General features: G+C 39.3%; 1 protein-coding gene across 1 annotated transcript; it reads right to left on the minus strand.

Annotated features, from left to right (window-relative positions):
- Positions 1–676: 676 nt before the first annotated feature.
- Positions 677–5,799, minus strand: LOC102971999 (keratin, type I cytoskeletal 27). Its single transcript, XM_007085819.3, has 8 exons — positions 5,078–5,799; positions 4,279–4,361; positions 3,758–3,914; positions 3,317–3,478; positions 3,106–3,231; positions 1,545–1,762; positions 1,066–1,115; positions 677–950 (listed from the first exon to the last, which is right to left on the minus strand). Exons 1-8 carry the CDS (start codon positions 5,489–5,491, stop codon positions 808–810), a joined length of 1,353 nt encoding a protein of 450 aa, XP_007085881.2. The 5' UTR covers positions 5,492–5,799; the 3' UTR covers positions 677–807.
- Positions 5,800–14,403: the final 8,604 nt, after the last annotated feature.

Consider the following 14,403-nt stretch of genomic DNA (forward strand, 5'->3'; position numbering starts at 1 on the left):
TGTCCATTTGTCTCAAGATTTTTTTTTTAATTTTCCTTTCAATTTCTTCTTTAACCCATTGGTTGTTCAGAAATGTCTTAGTTAGTTTCTAAATATTTCTGAATTTTCCAATTGTCCTTCTGTTATTGATTTCTAGTTTCATACTCTGTGGCCAGAAAAGACACCTGATACAGTTTCAGTCTTCTTCAGTTTGTTAAGACGTGTTTTGTGGCCAAACACTGTGTTGCAGAATTCCACTTTTGCCCTGTCTAGTTCCTACATCTCTCTCTTTTCCATTCTACCTTCAAATATCACCATTTACAGTTTGTTGTTGTTGTTATTTTAAGGATGTATTTGGCTCTTCAATTTCTTATTTCCACTCTATGAGCAAGTTGCACTCAGGGATTAGATTTTATACACTTTTATTCTCATTGCCAGCACTTAGCAAGTGTGCATAACAAGTGTTTATAGATGGAAGGGGAAAGATTTAAAATTTTACAGAGATGTGAAAAAGACTCCAACCAGTTTGCCTGTTAAACTTACTCCTAACTTGTGAAGGCCACTGAATTAAACAGAAGAAATTAAAAATAAGATTCAGCTCCCATCTGGGGTATGTTTAAAATGCAAAGATTGGCCACAACCAGTGAAGATGTCTTGCAACAAGAAGAGTTTTTATTGAAACACCACCAGAGAGAAATCCAAAGAAATGCTACAATTCTAAAAATAGGTTCTTAAGTCACTGGAAGAAAAGCAGAAAAATAAGAGGGCTTTCACTTAGGAACCTAGCTTCAGGTTGGTATTTTAATTTAGGGGCTCTTCTTTGGGGGTTCAGGAAGGCACCCTCTGTTCACTCTTTATGTTGTTGGCTTTGGTGGATTTCTCTTCCACAGTGTGAACTCTGGATGAGAGAACTTTGCCACGAGGATCTATTTCTTCAACAATCGTTTTAACCATGGTGGTTTTAGATGAGTCTAAAATGACACATAAGAATTGTTAGAATTTATCAAATTCATAAAGGGGAAATAATTAACTCATAATTTGAAACATACAAGTAAATACCGGATGCTTAACACAGCTTTTGTTTACCTTTTCTTTGATTTCCTGGTCCTTCATAGCCTTTTGATTTAACACAAGAGCTGTAAAAATAAGAGAGCTTGCATTAATTATTTCACTCTGTTTTGCTGAGGAAATTGTAAAACAAGGATTTAAGATGGGAGATCTCTGGGGACGCCTGGGGGGCTCAGTCTGTTAAGTGTTATTCTTGATTTCGGCTCAGGTCATGATTTCAGTGTTCATGAGTTTGAGCCCTTCAGGGGGCTCCACACTGGCAGTGTAGAGTGTGCTTGAATTCTCTCTCTGACCCTTCCCTGCTTGTGCTCTCTCTCTGCCTTCCTCTCTCAAAAATAAATAAACTTTAAAAAAAAGATGGGAGATATCTGGATTCTAAATAACACTAGAAGTAGTTTATGTACACATGATATGGGTCATAAATACTTTATCCCTGATTTCAAAAAAAAATCAATAACCTTAAGATAAAATGTTTTCTCACTGGAAGTGGTACTTACCCATCCTCTCCATCTATCAGGCGGCAGTAGGTCTCAATTTCCTTTTCTAGGTGGACCTTGATGTCGAGCAGCTGCTCGTACTCCAGTTTCTGGCCCTCCGTCTCGGTTCGGACCTGGTGCAGCTGTTCTTCCAGGGCCCCGATCTGAGCCTGGATCTGGGCGAGCTGCGTGCAGTAGTTCCCTTCGGTCTCGGTCAGGGAGCACTCCAGGGAGTGTTTCTGAGGATCAGTAAGACACAGTTCAGTAGAAAATGTCACAATGTTGTTTTAGAATCAGGCAGAGCACTTAAGAGACATTTAAAAGAGTTATCCTTACATAATGCAAATGACCATATTTACCCCAAAGAGTCCCCCTTGTTCAATATTAATCGTCATACTGTTGTTGTGTTTGAGAATGACACAGTTGGTGGTGAATGTCACTCATGTCCAGGAGTGTTAGCAAAGATGAACTTGTTTCTTCATAGGGCACAGTGTAAAGATCCCTCTACCCCACCAATATAGCCTATGCTTGTGGAGTCTGGCACAATTTGCCACATTCCCCAGGAAAAAAGTTCTCAGACAATTAGCTGCCTTGTTTCTAATCATGTAACAGCTTCCTCTCATGGAGATTAGCTCTTCTATTAAAAGACAATCCCCTAGTGAAATGCATGAACTTTCCAGAAGTAAAATGACCCAAAGGAAAGAATGACCTTTTAAATCTTTGAATGGTTTGACTCATCAGCTTGTGAATCCAAATGGGTTTATATAGGGTCTCTCCTAAAGAGGGATGCCTGCTATAGTTTTACATGGGATGAAGATAAGAGTGTCTTACTCTTTCATCTGCAAGAATTTTTTGCAAAGTCCCAATTTCATATACATTCATACCCTCCTTTGTGGATCAACTCTAAAGGTTTGTTTACTTGCCATAGTGGAAAAAGTATAGAGGTGGGAGCTAGGAAATCTGGAGAGAAAGTTCTGGTTCCTTCATATTCAACTGGGGGATTCTGGGGAGACTCTTTGAATCTTAGATTGTTCTTTTGGAAATAATGACATGAATTATAAAGTCTGCCCTGCCCAAGCCCTAGGGTTATTGTGGATTCCTGTGGGGGAAAGTGCTGGGCCTTAATGAAAAGGTTACTATTATTATCATGACTGTTTAGCTTTATAGGCAACCTTCCCACCTCTGCTTTGCTTCTTGTTTATGCCACCTAAGATGGAACTTGTAAGTACTCTTAATTAAGTGTTCCAAAGGAATGCTAGATGAGGAAGCTAGGAGAGGTGAAAAGGTATTTTTGCACTCCATGGAGAATGCTTTTTGATCTTTTGCCTTAGGAGGGAAGACTCAGTGTAAAAACGCTTTTCTTTTACGGGCACCTCAAAAGAATTGTACTTGCTAATTTCTAATGTTTCATAATTATGAGCATCTAGGTATACTTTCCAGGCAAAGAGGGCTTCTGCTGGGCAAAATGCAAAGGTGTCTTATTTCAAAGCACGGTCATTAACGGATAAAAACAAAACTAAGTAATATCACGTGGAAGAAGCCTCAATTTCTGAAACAAATCTTTTTTGTACTTTTTACTGACCATTGCTAAGAGGGACTGAAGTTCAATCTCCAGAGTCTGAAGAGTACGTTTCATTTCCGTAAGTTCATTCCGAGCTGAGGTGGTGGCACCAGCATCGTCGGAAATCTGCTGCTGCAGCGAAGCGCTCTGCAAGGTTGGGGAGCATGTTAGGGTACAGCTTGCCTTGCATCAGCGCTCTGGGCCCGGCAAGCGCGCCCCCACGGGGTTTCACCTTCTCGTTGAACCAGGCCTCCGCGTCCCTGCGGTTCTGCTCGGCCAGGTCTTCGTACTCGGCCCGCATGTTGTTCAGCAGGACCGTGAGGTCCACCCCGGGCGCCGCGTTCATCTCCACGTTCACGTTCCCGCCCGCCGCGCACTGCAGGGCCTTCATTTCCTAAAAGAAAGGTAACCATGTTAGGAGCTGAGTATTTTCAAAGGAACTAGACAAGACAGGATGCAGAAGATTAGAAGTGTTTTGTTTTGCTTTGTTTAAAAAAGTTTGTTTCTTTGGGGGCGGATGGATAGGAACATTTCAAACAGTCTAAACCATAGGGAGAAATCGACAAATTCCTTTTGGAATATTGACGTCAGACATCAGATTCGTCATCTGACATGTATTTTTCAATTTTGGGAGCGAGGCGGATTGTGGAATCGGGGGAGACGGAGCACCTACCTCCTCGTGATTCTTCTTGAGGTAAGCCAGCTCCTCGCTCAGAGTTTCCAGCTGGATCTCTAGGTCCGTTCTGCACAGAGTCAGCTCATCCAGGACCCTGCGCAAACCGCTGACGTCCGCGTCAACGCTCTGGTGAAGGGCCTGTTCGTTTTCAAACCTTAGGAAATAGTAGACACCTGCATTACCTTAGTCCCATCACTTTTTAGGTCATCATAAAACTCCAACCGTGCTTTGAGGTCGAACTGTTAAAATCTACTCAAAATTTCCGTTAGACTGCCCATAATGCAATGAACAAATTTCTTTGAAGCAAGAGAATAGGAACACTCGAAAATCTTTCATATGATCTTAACATTCATTTGTGTAAGTTCCTAAATTTCCCATTCAGCTGGTCATTCTTATACGCATTTGGTTTAAAACAAAGAAGCAAAATCAAACAAGTTAGGTGACCTCCAATAGCCTAAATTAAAGGGGTGGGGGAATGTTGAGATAACCTTCTTTGGTTTCTCTTCAGCTTTACTTACTTTAGCCTGAAGTCATCAGCCGTTAGTCTTGCGTTATCGTTTTGCAGGATAATATTGGCATTACTGGTAGTTACAGAAATTATCTGATAAATGGAGAGTTAGTTAAGAGTGAGGAAATAATCTAAAAATGTCACATCCCCTTGAAATAAAGTCACCTATGAAATTATAGTAATCTTTCTGGCATTCTGTCTCTAATAATAAGATGATTCTTTTGGAAACGGGAAAGTAAGTCTGGCCTCTTTTACCACTTCACCCCACCTGTTAAAAAAATCCTTTCTATGGAAAAACTTATAAATAAATAGCAGGAAACATTGGGCAGTTTTTGATATTTTCATATCACAAAAAGCATAAACGTGCATACCTCATACCAGGTATGGGTGAGCCATGTTCGGAGATTAGAATTTTAATATAAATTATTTTTAATATTGGGGTGCCTGGGTGGCTCAGTCGGTTGGACTTCCAACTTCAGTTCAGGTCATAATCTCATGGCTCCTGATTCAAGCCCCGTGTTGGGCTCTGTGCTGACAGCTCAGAGCCTGGAGCCTGGTTCAGATTCTGTGTCACCCTCTCTTTCTGCCCCTCTCCTGCTCACACTGTGACTCTCTCTCTCTCTCTCTCTCAAAAGTAAACATTAACAAATTTTTTAATAAATTATTTTTAATATTAATAATGAACTTCTGAAAATTAGAAGCTGAGAGCAAAGCCCTGCTGTGTGTAACAGCATACACGTTTGTGGGTGCTTGTGTGGCTAAATACTCTCTGGGGTATTAACTAACCCTCACAACATTGTGTTTCTTACCTGGTTCCTGAGGTCATCAATTATTGGGAAGTATCTGCTGTAATCATGATCAAGACCACGGCAGGAACCAGGCCCAAATTTCTCATACCAGCCCTTGATCTTCTGCTCCAGGTCGGCGTTGGCCTCCTCCAGGGCGCGCACATTCTCCAGGTAGGAGGCCAGCCGGTCGTTGAGGTTCTGCATGGTCACCTTCTCGTTGCCCGACAGGAGGCCGTGTTCGTTCCCCATGAAGGCAGTACAAGAGGCCGTCCCCGCTCCGAGCCCTCCGCCATAGCCTCCTGCAGGTGAGCTGCCCCCAAAAGCGCAAGAGAAGCCACTTCCAATGCCTGACACACCACATGCATTTCCAGCCCCAAAGCCCACTCCCCCGCTAGAGCCAAGCCGTCTGGATGCAGAAGAAAAGCGCACAGACATGATGTCCAGGCTGGAGAGCTTGTTCCTGGGGTGAAGCTTCGATGGCAAATGTTCTGCTCAAACAGTTGAGCTTGTCTTTATATACGCATTATCAGGGTGTTTCTTGATGAACTTTGCTACTCATAGCAAAATGGTGTTTGCCAGCTCATCCTGAATTATTCATAATTGGGTGATTTTTTTTTTTTTTTTAATGAACGCCTTTACCCTACTGTGTCCATTTCTGTAGGTGGATAGTTACCTTGGGGTTATTTGTTATCTCCAAAATAGGACAGGGAGGAGTATTATCAAGATTATTATAGTGATGCATTTCAAATTTAGTATGAGCAATCCTTCCTGTCCTCCAGGTTTCAGGACTATACAACTCCTTTAAGAATAAAAAAGTGTGATAGACAAATTTCTCTTTCCCCTGCTCAAACCAACAACATCATATATTTTTCCAGCATGCGAGGCATCATAGTCATGGCTTTCAGTGGATAATATGATCTTTCTTTCAGATGTATTGAAAATAATTTCAAGATCACGAGCTCATGGTACTAGAGGAAGGAGGCCAGGTCTTAAATGAAAATTGGGGAATTAAATGGACTCTTATTTGGCAACAGAAAGTCTTCCTTGATCCTTATCCCTCCTGAGTTACCATTTCATTTTTACTCGTTTTCTGTCTAAGCTCTTTTGCCACCCAGGTTAAATAAAGGTGTTAGCTAACGTCTCTGGGCCTAGTTTCCTTATCTTTAAAATGAAAAGACTAAAACTATGGTCTGTATGTGGCCTTTCTATTTCTAGATTTCTTGCATTTTTACATTTCTTCATTTCATTCATTCTTTTTTTTTTTTTTAATGTTATTTATTTTTGAGAGAGAGAGAAACAGAGTGTGAGCAGGGGAGGGGCAAAGAGAGAAGGAGACAGAATCTGAAGCAGGCTCCAGGCTCTGAGCTGTCAGCACAGAGCCCAACACAGGGCTCAAACCCATGAACCGTGAGATCATGACCAGAACCAAAGTTGGACACTTAACTGACTGAGCCACCCAGACACCCATCTTCCTTTCATTATTTCTAGAAAAATTTTCTGCATTCACTTCCTCCACTCTTCTCCTCCTACTCACTCCTGAATTTTGGTCCCAGCACTTTATTGAAATTAACTCTTAAAGATTGCTAATTATCCCACATCTCCAATTCAGTCAGTGTTTCTTGTGTTTATTCTCCTACACTATCTTAGGCACATTTGATACTGACCACCCCAGGTTTACTGAGCTCTGAACAATTGCCTTCTGGGAATACTTCTATTAGAATATTTCTGTTTGCTCCTGTTCTTTCTTTCATTCAGTGTGTCTGTGCCCTAAATTTTGTCATTCCTTACAGGTTTGTGCTTGGTCTTCTTGTTTCCTACACATTCTCCTTTGGTGCTGTTATCTCTTCTTGTTGTTTTGGCTCTAGGTGAATGGTTTCTAAATATACATCTTTAGCGCTGGCCTCTGCCCCATTCTAGACCCACTGGGCCTCACTATGCCCAGCAGACGTTTCTACTGAGAGGCTCTGTCATGACTTCTAGTTCAACACTCACACTTTGTCATATCAAAGTTTGTCATCAGACTTTGTCTTTTGTACCTTTTTTCATTACTTACTGGTGGAATTACTCTGACTCATGCTCAAGATTGCTAAGAAATCTTTAATTTTTGTCATCTTCTAACAGTTCACATCCAACAAATTACTAGGTCCAACTGAACGTACTTCTGCAGTGTCTCTTGAAGCATTTATCTCTTCTATTTTCTTTTCACTATCATTTTTTTTCAGTTCAATTATTGGATTTTGGTTCAAGTCTTTTTCCTCTCTGTCCTGGTCAGTAGGCAGATCAGTAAGTCAAGGCACCATTCCTAAAACACACCACCATTCATGTAATTGAAAGAATGTGGGCTCTTGGATTCAGATATATCAGCATCCATATCCCAGTTCTGCAACTTCCTGGCTGTGTGATCAATGCAAAGTTCATTCTCGCTGAGCTGCCATTTCTAAAATGGAGCCGTGACTTGTGTTTCTGTGAGTTTAAAAACGTGGTTTAAAATCCATGGTCTATAAACTAGATAAAGCTCCTTTGCCTGACATGTGTTTCTTCTTGAGGTAGGTTGTACTTACCTGACCTATTCATTCTTTTATTTTACTGCTCTTCTCCTTTCCCTCCTTTTGGTATTTGCTCCTATTGTTGTCTCCATTTGAGATTATTTGAGATCTTGCATTTGCCAAGAACAATGGACATCGCTTTCAATTATAGAGGTTGAAAATGAAGTTGGTAAAAATATAAATTTTCATGACCTAATAAGTGAATTTGCAGAAAAGCAAGCCAGAAAAATCTGCTGATTGATCAAGAAATCATATTAATAAAGCAGCATACCCTATTGTATTACATAAAATTATGACATCAAAAATGTTATTTCTTTGTAATTTGTAAGATTATGTGACATCTGTATTACTAAACCTCTATTATATGTTATAAGTAATACAATGTTTTTAAAGAAAAATATTCATATTTTAGTATCTCTCACTGAACTTTTTCCTGACTTTTGAACAAGGGACCTGACATTTTCATTTTGCATTAGCCCCTGCAAATTAGGGAGCCATTTCTAGTTGTCAGATTCTTCCCCAGGTTACCTGAAGAGTTCTAGAGAAAATACCTGCAGATACTTGAATATACCAAAGAATGCTTACTGCACAACCACTCTGGAGTGATGATACACACACACACACACACACACACAGCCTCCAAATATTTAGGGCTTTACTCTTAAAGATGAGCAGAATTTCAGAAATCACCATACAATGGAAAACACTTCAACATGAAAGACAAAGATTCAAAGAAAGAAACAGAAAAATGGCACTTGGGAAACAGATAATAAAGGAAGCTGAAAGAAAACTTAAAAAACAAAATAAAACTACCTATCATTAATGTCCTTAGAAGTAACAAAAATATTGCATATTTGAAACATGAATACAGTACCATTAAAATTGAACAGCACAAGAAAAGGGCTTTCAGAATTAAAAAATAACTTCTAAAATAACTTCAATGGAAGAGTTGGAAGATAAGCTTAAAAAAAATCTCCCTAACTGTTGACAAAAGACAAAAAGATGGATAAAAGAAAAGATTAGAAAATTAGAGGCTTAGTCCAAGAAGAACAACCTTAAGTAAATCAGAAAGAGAGAAAGAAGACATGATGAAGAAATTATATTATAAACATATTCTATAATACTACTCATATCTAAAGGACCTAGCTGCTAAGTTGAAAGAGGCCACCAAGAACTATGAGTAATAAGTGAAAAAGAACTGCCACACAGCATGTGCTCAGTTTATTTCAGAGAACCACGGAGAGAAAGAGAACACTTAAAATACCGGAAGAAAAGAGAACACAACCAATGATGTGGAAATCAGCATGGCTCTGAAATTGTCAACAGCCCTGGAAGTCATGACTCCAAGGAAGAATGCCTTCAAAATTCTACTTGAAAATGATATCCGGGGTGTCTGGGTAGCTCAGTTGGTTAAGCGTCCCACCTCGGCTCAGGTCACGATCTCACGGTTCATGAGTTCTAACTCCACGTCAGGCTCTGTGCTAACAGCTCGGAGCCTAGAATGTGCTTCAGATTCTGTGTCTCTCTGTCTCTCTGCCTCTCCCCTACTTGTGCTCTGTTTCTCCCTCTCTCAAAAATAAATAAACATTAAAAAAAAAAGTGATATCCAACCTAAAATCCTCTACATTGACAATTAATCATGAATGAGGGTGGAATAAAAATATTTTCAGACATGAAATTTCTCAAAAAATTTACCTCCCTTACACACTTTGTCAGAAAACCACTAGAAGGGAAAATGAACAAGATAAGGGAAAGCTTAGAATCCAAGAAATGGGGTCCCAGTACAAGTGCACTGAGTGCACATCCCTGATGATGGCTGGGTACTAGGTTGAAAGAAAAAATACAAGATGGGAAGATTCTGAGTGTGAGATCTGCCGGGGATACATGAAAATGATGGGTGGTTTTGTTTATGTAAGAAAGAGTATGAGAGATTAAGATGTATAGGAAACTTGGCTAGTAAAAATGTTAGAAAAATATTGCTTGCATGAAGAGCAAACAGTTGTCTAAGAAAACATGGTGTATACTGTTCAACACAATAACGAACGATCTTTACTTAGTCATAATGATGAAGATACCGAACATTGATTTAACCAAATATTATGGTATAACTATATTAGGAGAAGAAGGAAGGTAGTAAAGGCAAAACTCTCAACCTTCCTTTAAGAGCACAATATATAATATCTACAACCAATAAATCAAGAAATATTGAATAATGCATATCATTTTAAAATATAGAGATAAAGATGACAAGGAGCAGCTAAACGAGTTTTAAGTGGTTGCCTGTGGAAATCAGGGCTTGAGGTAAAAGAAGGGAGAGAAAGGACACTACTGTCTTTTGTTTTTACTTTTAGCATGATTTGACTGTTAAAACAAAGTACACTCATTACTTTGGTAAAAAGTAAAAATTCATTTAAAACTAACCAAGAAAAAAAGAACCCCAAGTTTCATTGTAAGGTACAGAGGTTTTATTGTAAAATTTACAAACAAAGTTGATACAGAGTCCAGTTTAAAATATAGACTGTGGGGAGCACCTGGGTGGCTCAGTTGGTTAAGTGTCCAATTCTTCATGTTGGTTCATGTCATGATCTCATGGTTTGTGATATCCAGCCCCATGTTGGGCTCTGTGCTGACAGCTCGGAGCCTGCTTGAGATTCTCTGTCCCTCTCTTTCTGCCCCTCTCCCTGGCTCATGTTCTCTCTCTCTCTCTCTCTCTCTCTCAAGATAAATAAATAAACTTAAAAAAAAATAGACACCATAGTATCTCCATGTCTAGCAGTTAAATAAGACTAGATGAAATATCCTAATGCTGAATAAATTATTGTAAAATGTCTTTTAAATTCATATCTAAGCTCAAAAGAAAAGAAAATAAGTCATTTAAAAAGAGAAAACACATATAGCTGAAATATGAGTGGTGAGCAAACACAAAAGCTCGAGTCATCCTAGAAATATACCCAGAGCAGAAACAGATTTTCTGCTTAAGAGTTCCATTGAGGAATAATATTTGGACCTGACCAAGTGTCATAGCTGAACTTGAGACCACCACTTAAAGCTGTATATCCCAAAAGCCTATGACTTCAGTAGAAAAGATGATGTTACAAAAATCTCCTTGCTGGCCAAATGGAGAAACCAGTAAATCATTCTGTCACTGATGGTACTGAGTAAAAATTCAATAATATTAATGTTATTGATATTTGATGATGACTTGTAATCATGGCATTACTCTGATACAGTCTTACAGCTTGAATTCATGCCCACTTACTCTGAGAACCCCAATCCAAGAAATTCATTTAAGATGTTTTCAGGTTGGTACTGCTCCATAGTACCCTGGGGAAATCATCTCTGTCCTGACCCTGCAGGCCTCCCAAAGTCAAATTCCAACCATATACACACTCATAATGAAATAAACGTGTGAGGAAACAAACCCATATGACTAAGAGTCAACCCTAACTAGAGTCTACAGAATAGGACATCAAAGACCAACGATAATAGGATTATAAGAAAGTGTATGCAAAAAAAGTGTGGTTTTTGTGTTTAGGGAAGTGAAAGAGAGAACCGCAGGTGTTACAAATGAATGAGTGACTATCAAAAATGACTAGGTAAATTTGAAAAAGAAATGAGAAGAGAAAATAAATGGATAAAGAGCATTAGGAGGACACTTATCATGATGGGCACTGAGCAACATATAGAATTGCTGGATCACTATATTGTACACCTGAAACTAATAGAACACTGTGTGTTAATTATACTTCAATAAAAATAAGAAATGGGAAATATAATACCTAAAATTGAAAATTTCAACTGAGCATTAAGCAACAGATAAGACATAACTGAGAAGAAAATAAGTAAATTGTAGGGAAAATGATAAGGTATTCTAAATGAAAGAGAATGAGACAGAGGGAGAGCAAGAGAGAGAGAGAGACTGGAGAGAAATTTTGGCACGCTTTTGATTGGAGTCACCCTAAAGACAACACTAACAGAATGGGACAGTGGGTAAGAATTTTCTAGAATAGACTAGAAATAGTCCTCCAATAGAAGAGGCAAAGTGAATTTAAGAATCTACTTCTAGGGGCGCCTGGGTGGCGCAGTCGGTTAAGCGTCCCACTTCAGCTAGGTCACGATCTCGCGGTCTGTGAGTTCGAGCCCCGCGTCAGGCTCTGGGCTGATGGCTCGGAGCCTGGAGCCTGTTTCCGATTCTGTGTCTCCCTCTCTCTCTGCCCCTCCCCCGTTCATGCTCTGTCTCTCTCTGTCCCAAAAATAAATAAAAAACGTTGAAAAAAAATTAAAAAAAAAAAAGAATCTACTTCTAGTCACATTATAGTGATGCCGAAGAACACCAAAGACAAGGAAAAGACCATAAAGCAGCCAGAGAAAATAGAGATCATCTACAAAGGAACCATAATCAGACTGTCAGCAGCTTCCATTAGCAACAATAGAAATTCAAAGACACTGGAATGATCTCTACAAAATATTAAGAAAAGATAATTCTCACATTAAAACTCAGCACCAAACAGAAATGTCTTTCAAGAATAAGGTGTGGATTCTGGGAACTCATGGCAATAATGGCAGAATTTTTGAATTCTTACATAGAGATCACACAGAACAATTATATCACAAAACCAGAGACCCATGTACAACTTTTATTATTTTTTATTTACTTTATTATTATTTTATTTATTTTGAGAGAGAGGGAGAGGGAGAGAGAGACTCCTAAGCAGGCTCTGTGCTGCCAGTGCAGAGCTTGATTCAGGGCTTGATCTCATGAAAGGTGAGATCATGAGCTGAACTGAAATCAAGAGTCAGATGTTGAACCAACTGAGCCACCCAAGCACCCTCCCTCCATGTACAACTTTTCTAACAAATCTAGGGGCAAGGTATTATCAAGAAACCCAAAATATAAGCTGATAGAACAAACTACCATTAGCCTTAAGACCTGCATGTTGGAAGCATTTCTGTGGGAAAAAGAGGGAATCCAGAGGCACCTGAAGGGTCTGATTACAGGAGAAAAATGGAAGGCCAACTGAAAATGACAGCAGGTGAATTTGAGGAGGAAGGTGAAACTGTAACTTGAAACTGGGTTTGCCACTTGGTGGGTATTGAGCCAAAAGACACAACCAAGCCAAATAATAGCAAAATCAAGGGTTTTATTTACAACAGGTAAGGAGAACATATGGATATTTGCCACAGCAGTGTCTCCCCAAACAATAAAATTAGAGAAGTTTTAAGCTAAGAATGCATGTGTATTCACAGAGGGACTTAGTGAGGGAGAATTTAGTAGAGAATTGGGCAAAAATCATCCTAAGTGGACAGAGTCTAGGTCCTAGTTGATTGAAGTCATGGGGGCCAGCACGGGTCAGCATCATCCATTCTCTGCTCTAGTTAGTCTGGTATTGGAGTGCTCAAAGGGGTTTAAATCCTGTGAAAAAACAACTCAAGGATGTGTGTTAGGTCAATCTTTACTTTTGAAACAGCACTGGAAGGCTTATTATTGATTTGTTGCCTCGGATGTGGTTATGCTATTCCCTTGCCTGGTGGAGAATTAGTTGTTGCATTCCCTTTGTTCCCTTAAAATCTTGAACTACTGAGATTTTTGCATTTCTTTGTAATTCCAGCACTTCCTAGGAAGTTCTTCTAGAAGTGTGCTTGGGCAAGTTGTGCTGGTCAGGCATAGACCACAACATGGCTGGGGGCCTAAAATGACTTCTCTTATGTTGAGAAAGCTGTAACTCATCTTTCTTTTTCTGGGGACCCCTAACCCTATCTGCCTACAAAACTGGGAGAATTTTGCCCATCCAGAAGTAGGTGAGTGAAAAGAGTCTTGCCATTAGGTGAGAGGAAAATAGTCTAGATTCTGTGAATTCTCAAAATTCACAAAAAGCTGTGGTTCCCTTCCAAGAGAGCATCCCACCATGAGAAGAAACCCCAGAAAGAAGAATCAAAACTGATCAGAATAGGGTCAGTAGAAATGAAGGAAAGTGAAGGTCCAGACAGGAAATTTGAAATCAAGCCAATATATTTTTGAACACTTGATGAAAACTGAGAAAAGGGAGCTCTGTGCACTTAGAAAAGCTTTGTGGAACTATATTCATTCTAGAAGTTCAGGAACATGAATTGCCTAAAAAATGAAAAAAAGAAAAGGATTGAAGTAAAATCCTACAAAATGCTAGCACACAAAAACAAAAAAAATTTAGGAGCTAAATTACATCTCTATAGAAAATGGGAGTATGCCAGAAAGACACATTTGCAAAACAGATTAAGATATAACCTACCATTTCAAAGTGATCTAAAGTGAGTTAAAAATGATGGAATGAAAGAAAAAAAAAACTACATAAACCATAGTTGGGACACTTAGAAATGAGGAGACAGAACTTAGGAAAGGGTAAGAAATAAAAGCAAGAAATCATTACACTGAATAAGTTACAAACACAATAAGAAGTTTAAAGAAAATCAGTTCCCAGAGAAAATACATATTCTGGAAATGCACAATCTCAAATAAAATATTAGCAAATACAACTCAATAGTATATTAAATAGCATGCACTATTCCAAGGGAGCTATTTATAGAAAAGGAGGATGGCTAATATTACATGGATAAAAATGTCATATGACAAAAATCCTATTACCATCTCAAAAGTACTAAAAGGAAAACATGGGCGGGGCACCTGGGTGGCTCTGTTGGTTGAAGAGTCCAACTCTTGATTTCAGCTCAGGTCATGATCCCAGGGTCGTGAGATCATGCCCAGCATCAGGCTCTGCGCCCAGTGTCGAGCCTGCCCAAGATTCTCTCTCTCTCCCTCTGCCCTTC

Source organism: Panthera tigris, chromosome E1 (assembly GCF_018350195.1).
Source record: "Panthera tigris isolate Pti1 chromosome E1, P.tigris_Pti1_mat1.1, whole genome shotgun sequence".
In the NCBI taxonomy this organism is placed as follows: Eukaryota; Metazoa; Chordata; class Mammalia; order Carnivora; family Felidae; genus Panthera; species Panthera tigris.

Coding starts and splice junctions, on each gene's coding strand:
- LOC102971999 (XM_007085819.3), bottom strand. CDS start 5,491: ATGTCTGTGCGCTTTTCTTCTGCATCCAGACGGCTTGGCTCTAGCGGG. Junction 4,362..5,077: donor TTGATGACCTCAGGAACCAG/GTAAGAAACACA, acceptor TCCATTTATCAG/ATAATTTCTGTAACTACCAG. Junction 3,915..4,278: donor GCTGATGACTTCAGGCTAAA/GTAAGTAAAGCT, acceptor CTATTTCCTAAG/GTTTGAAAACGAACAGGCCC.